This window comes from Macrotis lagotis, chromosome 1, assembly GCF_037893015.1.
Source record: "Macrotis lagotis isolate mMagLag1 chromosome 1, bilby.v1.9.chrom.fasta, whole genome shotgun sequence".
Classification (NCBI taxonomy): Eukaryota; Metazoa; Chordata; class Mammalia; order Peramelemorphia; family Peramelidae; genus Macrotis; species Macrotis lagotis.
The window spans coordinates 400,469,195-400,486,478 of record NC_133658.1 but is presented as its reverse complement, the minus strand read 5'-3'; the positions used below and the strand labels follow the sequence as shown (position 1 = coordinate 400,486,478).

Here is a 17,284-nt window from a genome sequence, read left to right as displayed (position 1 = left end):
TATAATTTTCACCAGTGAGAAAGCTAATGGCTTTTATCAAGTGCTAAAAAAAGGTAAACAAATATAGAAACCATTATACTGACCTGAGACTCCAGAAAGAAAAAACTGATGAAAGCATAGGTTAGAAAAAGGCATAAGGTAAAACTCAAAAGAAATGTAAACTTAATTGTTTTTACTGTTTTATTGCTTTATGTACCATGCTAAGAACAATGACTCTTCAATGAAAAGGCACTTTTGTGCGGTGCACTAGATTTGAACTCTGGTAATGATTCTGAAATTCAGGGAATAGCTGCTGTATCACAACCAGATAGATGCATGTCACTGCTCCCAGCGTCCACTTCTGCCCCCCCCCCCCCCCCCCCCCATCAAGCAGTAGCAGTTGAGGATTATCTACCATTGTTTGTCCAGTTGGGAGAGTTGCTGTTGTAGGGTTTCAACTTTGCCACCAAATTCTTGCTTCAGTTTGTTGTTTCTTTCCTCAGCACCTTGTCTGGCCTTTTCAGAGTGTTGTAATCTTATCAAAATATGAAAACATATACATATCTAACCTAGCATTCAGAAAATACATAAAGTAACACAGATTAAGTATCTTCTATAACCATCATTCCAACTCTCAGACCTAGTTCTGAGTCTAAACACTGAAGACAATAGTTTTGAATCTAAAACACTGAATAGAGACACTTTTCGGTCCTTATTCTTAGTATGATTAAGGAAATAAACAAAATCCTCAGGCTTTCGGGGCAAGATTATTTTGAGTCCTCTAAGGAAATGAAATCAGTTTCTGCAAAAATAATTTAATTTTTACTTCACTGAAGGAGAAATCACTAATTTCATAGAATTCCTGAGATTTTCTAGATGATATCCATTACCTACCGCTCTTCCATTTCTTTCATGGCAGACATGACTTGATTGGTTTTTCCTTCGTAAGATATGATTACTTCGTTCTTCTGTTGTAAGCAGGTCTCTGCATTCTAGATGAGGAAAAGAGTTAAATTCAGAGAATAAAATGATAATGTAGATATTTATCCAGTATACTGTAAATTATAAAATGTTATATAGATCTCAGCTATAATAAACCATTTTTAAGATCAGAAAATGAATTCAAAAGCCTACTTCAAATATATTCTTAATGTCTTGTTTTCCTATTCCCTTCAAAAAAATATGTAATTTCTGAGTGTTAAGAGTCCTGGCAAGGGGTGGCTAGGTGGTGCAGTGGATAGAGCACCGGCCTTGGAGTCAGGAGTACCTGAGTTCAAATCCGACCTCAGACACTTAATAATTAACTAGCTGTGTGGCCTTGGGCAGGCCACTTAACCCCATCGCCTCGAAAAATCTAAAGAGTCCTGTCCTGGCAAATTTTTGAGCAAATCTGTTTTACAAACAGGAAGGAGGTGGTTATGAGACTGGCTCACCAAAAAGTTACCAAAGGTAATTTTGGTCCTTCACTTTCACCACTAGAGAGCACTCTCCTAGTTGGTAATGATAAACTCAATAGGTTTGTTTTCATAGAGGGGAAAAAAAAAAGGAACATAATTAAGCACTTTGGTGGAAAGGAAAGACAGGATATAGAATGTGGCATTTTAAGAGTATTTATGAACAGTAAGGAGGGGAGATTCTGTCAAGGAGCTGGACTTTTACACAAATACGCTGAGGAAGCTTAAGAAATAGTCACTAGGGTAACTCTTGGTGCATTCTTTTGAAGCTCAAGTCCGAGAATGTGTAGTTGGATGATAAGTTGTTCAAACAGATTTGAACTAAACAGGTTGAAATCTGACTTATGAGAAGTCAAGAAAGGAATGAGTTATCCTCAGAATGCTTCACTTAGTGCACCCATGGTGAGAATCAATGGAAAAAATCCAGATACAAGTAAAATTAGATGGAGGATAAATCTACCATATTATATAAACTAGCATTTCTTTATAAATTAATTTTTGGAAGAAAAATTTCTATAGCTCTAACAGATTATACAAATGTAAAGAGACACATTTCTAAATCTTTGTTGCTCAATATACTAGTACTGATTCATTTTACAGTGATTTATCTAATATTAGAAAGAAGGAAAAAAGAGAGGCAAAGAAGAAAAGGAATTAAAAAAAGTCCATGTTCTTTAGAATTGTTAGTTTTCAACATCTTTGACAACGATATTAAGGGAAGTGAAAGAGGAACTATAATGAAAAATGATTTTCCAAGGTTATTTATATTAGCAAGTAGGAAGTAAAACTTAAAAAAAAATCAATGTTTTAGAAAGGATAATTCTGAATAAACAGGATTGCCACATGAAGCATGTAAACAAACCAGGATTATTTGAAAGTCAGCACAATTCAGTGGATATTTGGAATGATTGCCATCTAATCAAAGTACATTCTTCTCAGCAAAGGAACACTTCCTTTGTGCCTGTCATTTCTGTACTTGACGCCCTTGGCCATTTGAGGTGAAGAGAAGGAAAGGAATATATGAATACTCTGTGGGTACCTTTTATATAAAAGGAAAGTTTAACATGGATCAGAGTGGGAAAATTTGGAAATCAAACACTAAGCTAATAAAAATCTACTTATATGTGATTGGTGTTGACAATTAGAATGTGGAGCAGAAGTGAACCAGAGAGAGAATAAAAGAAGGTATTTTAAGGCACCTGGCAAAGAACAAAGAAAGGAATGTTTGGCAAATAGGGAAGTATGAGTTATTATATGGTATTTGGATGTATTGCCTTCATTTATAAAGTTGATTTCTACCTGGGCTTTATGAAACATCTGCAAATTAATGGCTTTGACATCTTCCAGTTGTTGTCGAAGAGCAACTAGTGTGTCTTGTTTTTCATGTGTATCTTTTTCTAGCAGCTTCATTGCAATCTCCATTTCTGTTTTCATTCCAATTTGCAGCTCCAGTTCTTTCTCTAGTTCCTTAAGAGGAAGATATCCACAAGGAAATCACTACTTTAAATGTATCATAGGAAATCATTTAGTTTAATTTTTGCATGCTGCCCTTCCTAGTTAAGTGCTTAGCACATTGGTGCTTAATTTTGTAAACATTTTTGAATTTCCATGTCCACCTTAAAGTCAAAACAATTATAATGGAATCACAAGACTGAAGGAGAATCAGAAGGTCACATAAGACACCACAGGCAAGGTTATGCTACACTTTTTTCATATAACGTACTCTGTAAGCAAAACTGGCTCATACCAACAAAACAGCTTATTTTTAAACTCTTGCAACGGAGTCTATTTTCCCAGTGATTCAGCAGCCAAATACATACGTGGAATTATATGCTGAATTATTAACACATCACAGGGATAAAGATGATTTTTTTCTGAATCTAATGTTTCAAACTTACCATTCGAACTCTCTTTTCCTCTTTCAGCTGTTTCCACACATCACTATACATTTCATCTAGACCTTGTCGGGTTTGTTTGTAAGTCTCAAGCTCTACCTTTGTATCCTGTTTTGTTACCTGTATCAAATACAAATATTTGAGTAACAATTTTAAGGAGGCTGAAATTCTGCCCAAAACCATGATAATTAACTTTCAAAAGGAAAATGAACATTCACAGATTTAATATAATTAGACAGTCAATATAGATAAATGAATCAAAATAGTCCTGTCTGGATTGCACTTTTAAAGATATTATTATGGAAGTCAAAATCAGTGGAATGTAGGAATATTTCCTTTCTTTTTTTCCTTTTTAGGTTTTTGCCAGGCAATGGGGTTAAGTGGCTTGCCCAAGGCCACACAGCTAGGTAATTATAAGTGTCTAAGACTGGATTTTAACTCAGGTACTCCTGACTCCAGGGCTGGTGCTTTGTCCACTGCGCCACCTAGCCGCCCCAATATTTCCTTTCTATAGCATTTACTAGTTATCTTTGCAGTCTACAGTTAAATCAGGAGAAAGGAGCTATGAGACCATACTCCATCTCATTCACTTTCACATTTGTTTCCTCTTATAGTGTGGCCCCCAAAACAATTTAGAAAGTAGTTATTCTATCATTTTTTTTTTTTAGGTTTTTGCAATGCAAACGGGGTTAAGTGGCTTGCCCAAGGCCACACAGCTAGGTAATTATTAAGTGTCTGAGACCAGATTTGAAGCCAGGTACTCCTGACTCCAGGGCCGGTGCTTTACCCACTACGCCACCTAGCCACCCCTATTCTATCATTTCTAACAGATGAAGTATTGCCGGTGTAATGCTTGAGAGATGCCCTGGGCTGTTTTCCACAAGCCAGAGCAGAATTTCCACTGGAGCAACTTCAAGGATGCAATCCTTATTCAGAGGAGAACTTGCTGGATAAAAAACATACTTATTTTCTGTGGCCAGTTTTCTAAGTCCAATTTCTAACCTCTACACTCTTTTCACTTCTTTCCCGGATCAATTCATTTTGTTCTTTTAACTGGCGTTGTTCTTCTTGAAGTGAATCAATCCGATCTGTAGCTGCTGAAAGCTGGTTAAGAAATGAGAAGACTTTTAGTGCAAACATGAACTATCCATTAAGATCACTTAAATTCACATATTATTTAAGATACTAAGTTAGACACAAAGTACACAATTTTAGCATTTGTGTAATAACAGCACAATCAAAGGAATTTAGAGCTGAAAAGAATTCCCCCCCCCCCCAGATGAGGGAAATTAGGCTCCTAGAGGGGAAATAATCTCTGTAAAGTCATTTAAGTTCAGAAACTCTTTTTACTATTATCGTGACATTCAACCTTTTAATTTTCTTTAAAAATATTCTTAGAGACCAGGGATCAGATTTTAGTACTGAAAGTTCTAAAAAGATGAAAGAGAATGAACTCTGAACATCTCTTCTTTTGTCCCATCTATTCATGTTACTGCCACTAAACTCACAGAACTGGCAGTTTTTGCTAAAAGATATTAATTAGTTGGTATTTTAAAGTAAGAATTTAAGTTTCAAGTGGTAGAATTTGAGTTATCAATGTATACAGGAACTTGATTAAAATCTCAGGGAGGCAAGGTTCAAAGAATTAAAAAACAATCAACAGCTAAAAAAGCCAACCCCCTTTTTATTTACATTTTTAACAGTTACATATAGGAATGATGAGATTACCCAAAGAAAGACAATGTCTTTGATCAGCAAGGAATGCTTAAAGACCCATAAGATATGTTAGGTATAAATACACAAGCCAGCCCTCTTCATCCCTGCCTCAGAATAAATATAGAGGAAAGCACTAGAAGAGAGAATCCGATAAATTCTGGTTAGGATGTTTCCCTAATCTTTCTCCCCAACACTGAGATGGTAAGAGTTTCATTTAGCAAGACAAATTATGAAAGGTGAATCACACAGTCTCAAGCATTAAAACCAAAACTCCTAGCTGCAAAATAACATGAATTTGATGATTAGAGAAACTAATTGTATACTCTTGGCTACAGTCTTAAGACTGGGCTTTATGCATAAGTCACTCTGTCTAACATGACAAAGGGCTATTTCAGAATTCTCTTTTTACAATGATAAAGAACAGGTAGTAAATATCATCCACAAGTTATTCCAAATAGTACTTTAACTGGCTAATCTCTTGTAAATTCATAAATAGTCACAAGTATTTTATCAACACGTACTCAATGACACATGGAAAATTGATTATATGCAACAGTTTCCTGAATCTTTTTTTGGCCCCACTGGCCACTGACAGAATGCCAATTGGTATAAAATTCCTTTTCAATTCTAATAGATGAACTAGAACAAACTGACCAATGATTCCACACTTAATGCATACTTATCAAAAAAAATACTGGAAAGCATTTCTCCCAATCTCTCAGAATAGTAGGATGAAGATGCCTAAGCAGAGAGGGACAGCTACCTGAAGAAAGGTTCACAAACAGATGAGAATGCCATCTCCTGATAAGAGAGAAGATAAGATGGCTATCATGTCCACAAAGGAGTTTCTGCCTGGCAGCTGGTAGAAAACTTTCGCCTCTTCCTCATCCCTTGATCTTCCTGTCCTCTCATTTTCCACTTCCTATGTAAGAGACAAGAGAAAAGACCATGCTATGGAGAGATTGGTCAAGTCTTCTAATACATGTTTTTTGACTTGATTTGATTTGACTTGACTTAGTCCCATGATCCCAAGAGGCAGGTACTCTGGAGGGGATAGGTTAGGGTATTTGTACCTCTAAATAAATGTTAGAACAGTACAAAGGGTGGATATTTGATGTATTATCTATAACTCTATGCCACAAATAGCTCTTTCATTTGGGTTAAAGAACAAAAAAAATCCAAAAAATTGCCCAAACAGTAAAGCCACAGGCCATCCACTGAAGTCCCACTTTAATATCCTATTATGGGCATGGAAGAATCCTGGGTTCTTAAGTGAAGCTTTAGAAGATCCTACTATACTTGTAAGGATTCAAGTGTAGATGTATAGCTTAAGGTTCAGCCTGGCTAAGTTTGAAGAGGCTTCCAAAACTCAGTAAACTATTAGGGCCTTTTTTGGATGGGTCTCATCCTTTTGATTTAATTGATGTTTAGGGTACACTCAAGATGAGAAAATTCCCTCATCAATGCAGATCAGCAAAATTATTCTGTAACTTATAGACTTAATAAAATCTTGTTAGAGCACTGTGAAAGTTCAAATGACTCCCAAAGTCATATGTCAAAAGAGAGACTCAAATCCTGGTTTTCCTGACTCTGAGGCTGGTTCTAATCTGCCAGATCAAAGGAACAAGAGCCATAATAGCTGAAGTTGCTAAGGGTGAGAACAAGTCTGGAGAGATATGGCTTTCCAGATTATAATCCTATATAGGACCCAAGATAATTTTCACCCACTAGAAACTCAGTAACATAGCAATAACCACCATTTATTAAACATTTAACATATATGAAGCTCTACACTAAGGTACTGGGGTAGAGAAGACAGATAAGATATAATCCCCATCTTTAAGGTACTTATACAATATTATGTGTATCAGAAAGCAATAAAATAAAGTACTATGTGAAGTCTGAAAGTGAAAGTGGTTCCTAATATAGAAGCAAGAAAAAAAAAATCTGAGGCACCCGGGAGAAGGCAACATTTAAATTGTGCTATAAAAGAAAATAGAAGAATTCAAATAGTGAAGAAAAGGAAAGATGACGTTTCAGATAAGGACTGACTTCTATAGAGGTATAGAAGTATGTGATCAATGTGCATGTTCTGGGGACAGAGCATGACCGGAGGGGAAGATATAAGGCTGGGGAAGTGGTAAGTGGCATCATATTGTGGAGGCCTTAGAGAAGGAGAAGAAGAGAAGCCTAAACTTGTTTCAGGAGGCAATCTGGAAGCACTGAAGATTTCTGAGCAGAAAAGTGACATGCCTAAATTTATTTGTACAAAACTATTTGAACTGGTATACTACCAGTAGTAAGGGAGGATGACAGATACAAAGTAAAAGGGAAAGACCTGTAAAAAAGAGAATGCCATGCTCGAGTTTGAGTAGGTGGCAATGCCTGGATAATGTGAATGTGACTGAAGTGGATGGGATGAATATACAAACTGTTCTGGAGATGGACCTGGCAAATGGCTAGATATGAGAAGTGAGAGAGGGTCAAAGCTATCTAACAAAGTTTATAAATATTGTGGGTAAAGTGAATGCTTGTGTGCTACGGACACAGACAGTGAAGTCAGAAGATGGGTGGGTTTTGAGGAAAGATGACACTGATTTGGGGCAGGTTCACTTTGAGAAACTTATAGGATTTATAGAGGCAGCTGAAGATGTGAGTCTGGAGCTCAGAAGAGTTTTCCAGTCTAGAGATACTGATCTGGATGTTCTTGCATAGAGATAGTAATTGATGTCACAGATGTAAATGAGATTGCCAGAAGAAAAAAATGTAGGACAAGAAAATAGACTGCCTTTTGAGGTGGAAAGAGGTAAATAAGAGGATGAGGTGCCAATGAAAGAGAAAAGGTAAGATGAGATTTGTAAGAAGAAAATGAATAAGAGTTCTTTTAAATCAAAAGAAGAGGGAACACCCAGTAGGAAGAATTATAGGATCATATATTTACAGCTGGAAGGGATGGACTGGTCAATAGTATTAAGAGCTACAAAGATGTAAAGGAAGATGAAGACTCAAAGAAGACCACAGGTCTATTTGGTAATTAGAGTCACTGGTGACTTCAAGAGAACAGATTCAGTAGTGTGCTCAAATCAAATTGCAAAGTGTTGAAAAGAATAGATAATGAAACAGAAAAGGACAGCTGGTTTAGAGAATTTTTAAAACAAGTTTAATAGCAAGGAAAGAAACGGGAAGGCAAGTTGGGCTAGAAATATTAAGGGTATGCTTTCTTGGAAGTGGGGAGATCTGAACATGTTTGTAAGTATAATGTGAAGAATAGTTAAAGGTAAGAGAACATCTCTGTAGAAGGGGAGGGGATAACTACTGGAGGAAGATCCCAGATATAAGGATCAAGTAAGTCTTGACAAATCAAAACTATTTCAGATTAACTATAATGTCAGTCCTTAAAAATTACTATGCTACGTACCTCTTCTTGAAGTTTTGAATTGGTCTTTTCAAGACAATCTATCTTGGCCTGAAGATCCCCAACAGTGCAGCTGTAATAAAAAGATTAAAGATTGAACCTGTGGGCACACTTAACTTTCACAACTCTATATAATCAAGCAAGACAATAATTCTCAACCTTGATTTTATAACAGCTTGGAATGTTTTCAATGATCTAGAGAATGAAGGGGGATGAATTTTAGGAACTTTCTTTCTCCTCCTCCCCCATTACTATATTGTTTAAAATAACACAGTATTTTTTTTGAGGAACAAAAATTGGAGTATGGGTTTGAAATCTAACAATGACACAGGGATAGCAAAAAAAAATTTGCCTTTTCAGACAATTTCAACAATGAAAGTAAATATATCTATAAGATACATATGAATTTTGCTACAATTGTCCAAAGTATGCTTGACATAATTTTATTTGCTACAGATAGTACTGTACAATACTATCTAAAAAGACATTAAAGGATGCTAGAAACTATTTTACAGGAAGAAAGAAAATCTTGGAATTCCATACAACTCAACTGCTAGCTATTTTTTTTTTTTTTGGCAAGGCAATGGGGTTAAGTGGCTTGCCCAAGGCCACACAGCTAGGTAATTATTAAGTGTCTGAGGCTGGATTTGAACTCAGGTACTCCTGACTCCAGGGCCAGTGCTCTATTCACTGTGCCACCTAGCCATCTCTGGAAAGAGGCTTCTTCAAAAAAGTAAGAAATTATAACATTTCTAATAAATTTTTCTTTGGAAATAAGTATCATTTGAAAATAAAGTTGTAAATTTAGGGCAGTTTTTCATGAAAAAATTAAAGCAAACTAGAAACTTAAAAAATAATTTCTGTAATAGTAAAAGCTCATATTTACATAATCCTTTAAGTTTCAGAGAGCAATTTCCCTCCTAAAAGTTCTGTAATATAAGTAATAGGAAAATATTGTTATCCTCATTTTATAGATGAGGAAAAAGGTTCAGAAAGTGATTTGCCTAAAAAAAGCAATGAAAATTAAAAATGACTGAATCATACCTTAAGTGTCTGTTAAGTTCTTCCACATAATTCTTTTGATCAAGGACATCAGTAATTCTTTCATGTCTGTTTTTAAAGAAAAGGGATTCTTTAATTCACTGGGAATTCCTCATCTTCATTTTCTATTTCTGTCAAAGACAACTACCTCACTAAGCAGTATTATCTCTACTATTAGAAACTAAGTCACAATACTTTAGAAAGACTGGAAAATAAGTGTTCATCCTCCAAACCAATGAATGGCATAGCTAGTGAAGGAAAAAATAAAGCTGGGCGAGGGAAGAGGCAAGGTTAGAATGAATTATTGATAACAGGTCTAGAGGTGTTAATCACAAAAGTTGCACTGCAAATGAAATTCAGAAAATAGGATGAAAATTAATACCACATAACAGGGTTATGAATAAAGTAACTTATGGCCAGAGTAAAAAATATTTTTGTTAAAGACAAATTGATAGGGCAAATACAAGACAAAAAAAGTTTAAAAAAAAAAAAGCTTACAGGTATAGTGACAAATTGCTTATCAAATATGAAAGAAAAGAGACTATACCTATCTTCACTGAACCAATTCTATATTTCTCTTGAAAAATAGTGACTGTTACATATATATTTTTGAAAGCCCCAAAACAGAGTTATGAGCTGGCACTTGCTTTTACAAAACAAAAGCAAATAAATGAAAAACAATGGATTTTGATCTGTTAGCTATATTTAAGTGAAAATTCATTTAATTCAAAATATGGAACTAGTTCAATGAGGATCAACACTACCTCAGAAATAACAACAGACCTTTTGATAGTGCTCTATCCACTGCTTCACCTAGCTGCCCTACAAAGTACTTTCACATCCATCATTTCATTTGATCCTCACAAGAAGTCTGTGAGGTGGGTAGGGCAGGGAATATAGAAGAGGATCTCAAGTATCTAAAATGTTAAGTGATTTGCTGAAGGTCATCTAGTTAGTAAATGTTCAAGAAAGAATTAGAAACCTGGTCACTTCAAGCCTTTATGTGGTACCCTTTCATAGTTAAGAGTTCATCAGAACAGAGAATCTAGTTCAAACTCTTCATTATACAGATAAGGAGACTGAGACTCGGAGTGGGGTGGGGGTGGGTGGGGTGTAGTGACATGCCAAAGGCAGCAATGACAAATGGAGGACCCTAAGTCAAGATCTCATTTCTTATCCACTGTGCTTTTTATTCCACCAAGGTATTTTGTGCTCTGCCATAATATTTGTTAGAATTCCATTATAAAGAATAACTGAGTGTATGCTCTACCATAATATTTGCTAGAATTCCATTATAAAGACAATTGACTGTATACATACTCTCTGTCACCATCAATATCCTGTACATCTTTAAGATATAAAGAAAAATCGATCACTCCAACCTGGTTAAAAAAAAACACATAAAAGTTTAGAAAACTTTTTCTATAAAGAAAAGTCCATGATGACATTTCTTATTATCTATATCATTCATTGTCTTCATAATTTAGATTCCCATTCCTTTAAAATAGTCATTTCTCCTACATTACATGAATTTTGCTAACAATAAGGCTCAAAAAAATCAAAACATGTCCTGTTGTAGATAATGATTTCTTTTAAAACAAATTATTTGCATAACTATCTTGGAAAGATAATAGAGCAGGAAGGATCTCCAGGGGCCATTTAGCCCATCTCATCAGGGAGGTTAAGTGACAACCAAATAGCCATATGTAGTAAGGATCAGAGGTGCTAGTTAAACTTAAATTCTCTAACTTGAGAGATCCTGTGGCTTATTTGTTTTTTTTTAAAATGTATTATGCTCAATATAGTTTGACTTACAATTTTTCTAATAAAAAAGCTTCACTTGAATGAAGTTTGCCTGTGAAGTTTTCACAAATCTCTGGCAGAGAATTTTTCATGAACCAATCAAGACCATTTTCTGAAAACTCTCAAAATTCTTTGGGGAGTCTCCTGGGAGTGGGGAAAGGGTTGCCAAGGCCTGGCTGCAGGAGGCCATCAGGGTAATGGATCATAGATCATTATGAGAGGAGTGAAGATGTTCTCTCCACCCCCTGAACAGAAAGGAGTGAATAACCACAATGTCTGTACATCCTCTACACAGAAGGGAGCCCATACATATATCCTGAGAACCAATATCACCAGAAGTATTTTTTCACTAAAAGAATAATTACTTTGGTAATGACCCTATTAAATGTCTTTTATGCTCCAATTTAGATACAGACTAATTTTTTGGGGGGAAGAGTCAATTTTCTTTACAGAATCATAGGATCTAAGCACTAGAAGGGCCTTCTGAGGTCATCTAGTCCAATCAGTACCAAAGACTTCCTTCTACAACAACTCAGACTTTGGCTATCCAGTTTCTCCTAAGGAGAAACTCATGAATCTATAGCTGTTTTAATTTTGGAGGAAAGATGAAGGGGGTGGGAACTAAGAAAAAGAAATTAATCTGAATTCGAAGACCAAAAATAGAGCCTTGCTATTATCAGCCCTTCAAAATGTCATCTCATCCCCTCTAAATTTACTCCAGGCCAAACATTTCCATTTTATTTACTGATCATGGCATATTCTTCAGGCATCCTCACATCACAGGCACTATTTTTTTGTTTTTTTTGTCTTTCCTAAAGTCCAGTGCGTATAATAGAATACAGCCCCCCCCTCCAGTTCTAGCTGGGCTAGGATAGAAAAAGAACTATTATTAGTTCCCTACTTCCACAAGCTTTCCCCCCCCTTAATGTAGTTTAAGAAAGCATCATTTGTCTTTATATAAGAAATAATACACCAGGAACTATTACAGAATAAATGGAAACATTGAAAACAATGGGCTGATAATTTAAAATTTAAAATTGTTATTTGTTCCAAGTGTATATCATATGTATTTCTTTCTTTTCTTTTTTGCAAGGCAGTGGGGTTAAGTGATTTGCCTAAGGTCACACAGATAGGTAATTCTTAAGTGTCTGAGGCTGGATTTGAACTCAGGTCCTCCTGACTCCAGATTCAGTGCTCTATCAAATATATTTTTATTTATTTATTTAAAATAATTTTTTTTTTAAATCTAAGGCAATGGGGTTTGAGTGACTTGTCCAAGGCTCTCATTGCTATACCACCTAGCTGTCCCCTGCATGTCTTTTTTTTAGTTTTTTGCAAGGCAATGGGGTTAAGTGGCTTGCCCAAGGCCACATAGCTAGGTAAATATTAAGTGTCTGAGGCCGGATTTGAACTCAGGTACTCCTGACTCCAGGGCTGGTGCTCTATTCACTTTGCCACCCCCCCCCACGTCTTCTTAATTAGTAATCAACACTACTTTAATTCAAGCACATTGTCTATAGCAAGAATTCTATTTCACCTGAGAGTCCAAATCTTCTCCTTTTAAGCAGAGATTAGCATCAAGGACATTGAGTCCCACCAGCAAACCAACAATTACTGTGCCTTCTTCTTCCATCATCAATGCCTCAGGTTCATAGAATTCACTAAAAGAGATAAACTAAGAATAACTTTGGTGTTTGCCTAACAGCAATAACTGGCAAACTGTATTTAACAATAACATTGATAGGCAAGTAAACTTATTCTAATGTTTTGCCAAATTTTATTTGTGAAAATTTAAACGACTTTCAAAATTGTCCAATTAAAGGCACAATGCTTATGAATACTTAGTGCTTTATTAAAGACACTAGAGACATTAGCTTACCTAGTGACAAGAATTGAACAATTTAGACGTGCTTATGGAAACTATTATCATCCTTTAGGGAATGATACCTATCAGAAAGAGGTTCTCCTCCAACCCTTCACTTTTGTGCCAATAGGACAAAGGAATTAGAGAAAATTCTCCCATCATTAGCCACAAGCAATCAGAAAAATTTAAAATTTAAATTAAAATTTAAAACTAGTTACTTAATATTTACATATTATCTGCTTCTATTTACATAAATATAAATGTCAAAGTATGGAATCCACATAAATTCAACATAGCAGGCATTACTGGCACCATAAATATGGGTTTTATCAAATCCTCTGACTGTCGATAATTCTTCTCAACTGATCGAGGTAGTGATACTCTCTTATAAATGAATGATTTAACACTAAACAATGGCTGTATAGCAAATGCTATTCCTTAGACAACAATAATAGTTTTATATTATTTTAAGGGATATCAAAACTTTTTCTTCATAATAGCCCCCCCCACACCCTTTTTGCAAGGTAATGAGGTTAAGTGATTTGCCCAGGGTCAAACAGCTAGATAATTATTAAATGTCTGAGGCCACATTTGAACTCAGGTCCTCCTGACTCCAGATCCAGTGCTCTATCCACTGTGCCACGTAGCTGCCTCCATAAGAGCCCTTTAATGGGACAGCTAGGTGACACAAAAGATAGAGTACTGCTCCTGGAGTCAGGACGATCTGAGTTCAAATTGGACCTCAGACACTTAATTAACTAGCTGTGTAACTTTGGTCAAATCTCTTAACCCCACTTGCTTTGCAAAAACAAAAGTAGTCCTTTAAGGTTGCTATTGCAAAGTATTATAATTCCTTCTTTGAAGACATTGAAGTTCAAAGAATTTAGATGACTCTCCTATTGTGACATAGTTTATTAGGTGTGAAAGCCAAAACTAGAAGCCAAGACTAGAACTACCCTGAAATGCTATTTCCACAACACTGTTCTTCTGACTCTAAGATTATGCTATAGAGATTACAAATGATATCTTGGCCACAGAGAATTTTTTAAGACTAATACAACTAATCCGAAAAAGAAACATATATTATAGTCATTAGAGTCATGCCTAAAATAAAAATCATCTATAGGGATATTTTTACTCAAATATTAGAAAGCTATTAGAAATTTAAAAAAATCATAAGATACCTTAAGAGATGTTTATTATCTATAAGTACTTTCAGATAATCAGCCAATTTCTTTTGCATGAGTGCAAGGTAAAGCCAAGCCCTTCCTCTTCCTACTGCTGTCCTAAAATTAAAACAGATGGATCAAAACATTAGCAAAAACTAAAAAACAAAAAGACTTCAAAGTAAATTTTATTCATGTTTAAGAAACACAATTAGCTAACAAATGGTCCAATATATACACACTTTTGTCCAGGATCCTGAAAAAAAGTCAGATTTAAATAAAAGAATACAAACATTCTTATAAAATAAAAATAAGTAGAGGCCTTGAATTTAATCATGGGGCAACAGTTTCATGACTTGAAAAAAATGGGTTGTAAAATAGCTACTTGAAAATGGAAATCATAAAATAATATGGGAGAAAAATATCAGAACCAAAACATTTCTTTTTTATTTTTAGGGTTTTTTTTGGGGCAAATGGGGTTAAGTGGCTTGCCCAAGGCCACACAGCTATGTAATTATTAAGTGTCTGAGACTGGATTTGAACCCAGGTACTCCTGACTCCAAGGCCAGTGCTTTATCCACTACGCCACCTAGCTGCCCCAATCCCTTCATTTTTACAGAGGAGCACCTGAAGCCCTCTGACTCTAGAGTCAGTGCTGTCTTTCCTCTACCACATTTCTAGCCATCCTCAGCAACCTACAATTTATAAAATGGAATCAATACATCTGAAACATCTTTTCCTGAGATTTCAGAGGACAACTGAATAATGTGACAGTGCAGTGTGATTACCTTATACTGCTAAAATACAGAAGGGTATTGGACATTATTTAGACTAACCCACTCATCTGACACAGAGGAGGGGAAAAAAGAAACCCAGGGTCTTGTTCACAGATTAAAAATTACAATCTGGTTCTACTCTCAGAGTGCAGCCTAAATTTAGTGGTTGTCCTATTAAATGTATTATGTTCATCTAAATAGTGTTTATATTTATTAGGAAGAACTTACAGAGTTAAATTTCTTAGAGGACTGAAAAATTTTATTTTTGAAAATATTTTTTGAACCAAGAATTTGTACAACTATTTCCCACTCACTTTAACTCTGGCAGATTTTTAACACTAGTAGCTATATCCGATGCTTCTGGACAGAGTTTCTCCACCAGTTCCAGGGGCCCAAAGAAAGATTTATTCTGGCCAATAAAACTCTTCTTAACTATAAGGGAAAACACAAAATTTTGTTAATAGGGTACAGCTTCAAAACTTCCTCAATCCATAAAACTACAACCTACAATGGTACTATTTCATAAATGACTACTTCATAAATTCTTGACCCAGTCATCTGGTGTGGGTCATCACACACCTGTGATTCATAGAGGTGGATGTTGATGGATCAATTGAGCTGGGAGTTCTGAGCTGAAGGAGGCTAAGCCAATCCATTGGGCATCCTGCTAGCATCAATATTGAGACTCTGGATGGGGACAGAGCATCAAGTTGCCTGAGAAGTGAACCAGCTTAGGTTGGAAATGGAGTAGATCAAGTAGTAGTAGGTTCAAACCTGTGAGTGGCTATTGCATCTCCAACCTGGCTGATACAGGGATCAGGATACAATCTCAACAAAACAAAACCCCCCCAAAACAAAAGAACCCCTCTTCTAGTAAATTCTCTTTATTTTGCAAATAAGGGAGGAGACACTTAGACCCAAGTCACACAGTGAATTAATGGAAAGGTCAGGACTTCCTGCTACTTAATTTAGGGTTCTTTCCATTATACCACACTCTCTTCTATAGTTAATTTTTGAGCTGGTTTGTATGTGTAAAAGGCAATAATGTGCTGTAAGAAGAAACATCAAACCAACAAAACAACTAGAAAAGTAAAGGCTAATTACTCATACACCCAAATATCTATTGAATGTCCATTGGAAAAGATAGGTACTACAGCTAAACCATTTTAAAAGAAATTCCTTCCTTTTAATCCTCGCTATCAACATCATTCGCCTCTTGGAATCATTCTTCTGACTGCTTTCGCCCAAATTCTCATCATCTTCAATGCAAGGATGCTCACCTTTCAAGCCATGTTTGAGACAGTGCTCCATCACCACAAAGAACTGCTGCAAAGGAGCGTAGTCTGCATCCAAGCTTCTACCTAAGCTCAGGGCGGACTGGATCAAGACTTTAATGCTCAGCTTCATCATATTCATCAAGTTGGAGCGTTCTTCCATCATTTGGCACTTAGCAGCTGTTGATGAAAAGAAGCCATGACTTGTTTGACTAGTTAAGAAAAAAAAAGGCCATCTCTTAGGAGCCTGGGAGGGCATTGTACCCGTGGGGATGGGAGGAGCCAAAGCCTACTTCCCTTGCCAGAAGGCGGCTGCCTGATTTAATACATTAGCTATGTACACTGAGGAGGAGATGGAGATGAAACAAGACTATTCCGGGCGCACCTCCCCCGAAGCTTCCCAGGTTACAAGTCTGCCCAAGCATCCACCCCCTCAAACCCAAGAGAAGCCTTCGGGGGGCGGGGGCCCTCGTCCTCACCGACCCGACTCTCCGGATTGCTACCGGGCCCAGGGCCCCCCGCGTCTGCCCGTGCAGACCAAGCGTCTAACACACCACGGGCAACCGCGAGCGGCGACTCGCGCCCACATCCGGGCCCCTTTCCGCGCCATGCCCGGGGGCGGTGGGCTGCCGCGGGGCCGCGCGCGTCGGGGGCTCCTGACCTCCGCTCTACACAGGGGGAGGCGGGGATGGGGCGCCCCGGGCCCGCGCCCACCCCCCTCCCGGACCCCCCGCCTGCCCGGCGCGCTGCGAGGGCCAAGTCACGGTGTCCGGACGCTGACCCCGCAGGCCGGGAAAAGAGGGCGGACAGTTACCCCGGGGGCTTCTCCAGGGCGGCCGAGGAATGTTGCCTAGGAGACAGCCTCACGCTCTTCAGGGGCTCCTCCGGATTGGACGCCCGG

The 17,284-nt window shown here is 37.0% G+C and overlaps 1 protein-coding gene across 4 annotated transcripts in view; it reads right to left on the bottom strand.

The window, feature by feature from the left end:
* Positions 1 to 17,284, bottom strand: part of RUFY1 (RUN and FYVE domain containing 1) — a 25,134-nt gene extending 7,850 nt beyond the window's left edge. The window contains exons 1-13 of one of the 4 annotated variants that reach the window (XM_074212596.1): positions 17,198 to 17,284; positions 16,390 to 16,563; positions 15,424 to 15,541; positions 14,352 to 14,453; positions 12,841 to 12,964; positions 10,821 to 10,882; positions 9,504 to 9,569; positions 8,463 to 8,532; positions 4,331 to 4,432; positions 3,332 to 3,448; positions 2,733 to 2,900; positions 874 to 971; positions 395 to 514 (exon numbers count right to left, since the gene is read on the bottom strand). In XM_074212596.1, the coding sequence (XP_074068697.1) occupies positions 395 to 514; positions 874 to 971; positions 2,733 to 2,900; positions 3,332 to 3,448; positions 4,331 to 4,432; positions 8,463 to 8,532; positions 9,504 to 9,569; positions 10,821 to 10,882; positions 12,841 to 12,964; positions 14,352 to 14,453; positions 15,424 to 15,541; positions 16,390 to 16,549 (1,307 nt within the window). In that variant the 5' untranslated portion in view covers positions 16,550 to 16,563; positions 17,198 to 17,284. Of the gene's footprint in view, positions 1 to 394; positions 515 to 873; positions 972 to 2,732; positions 2,901 to 3,331; positions 3,449 to 4,330; positions 4,433 to 8,462; positions 8,533 to 9,503; positions 9,570 to 10,820; positions 10,883 to 12,840; positions 12,965 to 14,351; positions 14,454 to 15,423; positions 15,542 to 15,688; positions 15,783 to 16,389; positions 16,564 to 16,862; positions 17,156 to 17,197 lie in introns of those variants that run through there. The other 3 variants (XM_074212595.1, XM_074212597.1, XM_074212598.1) reach the window with 3 other exon arrangements.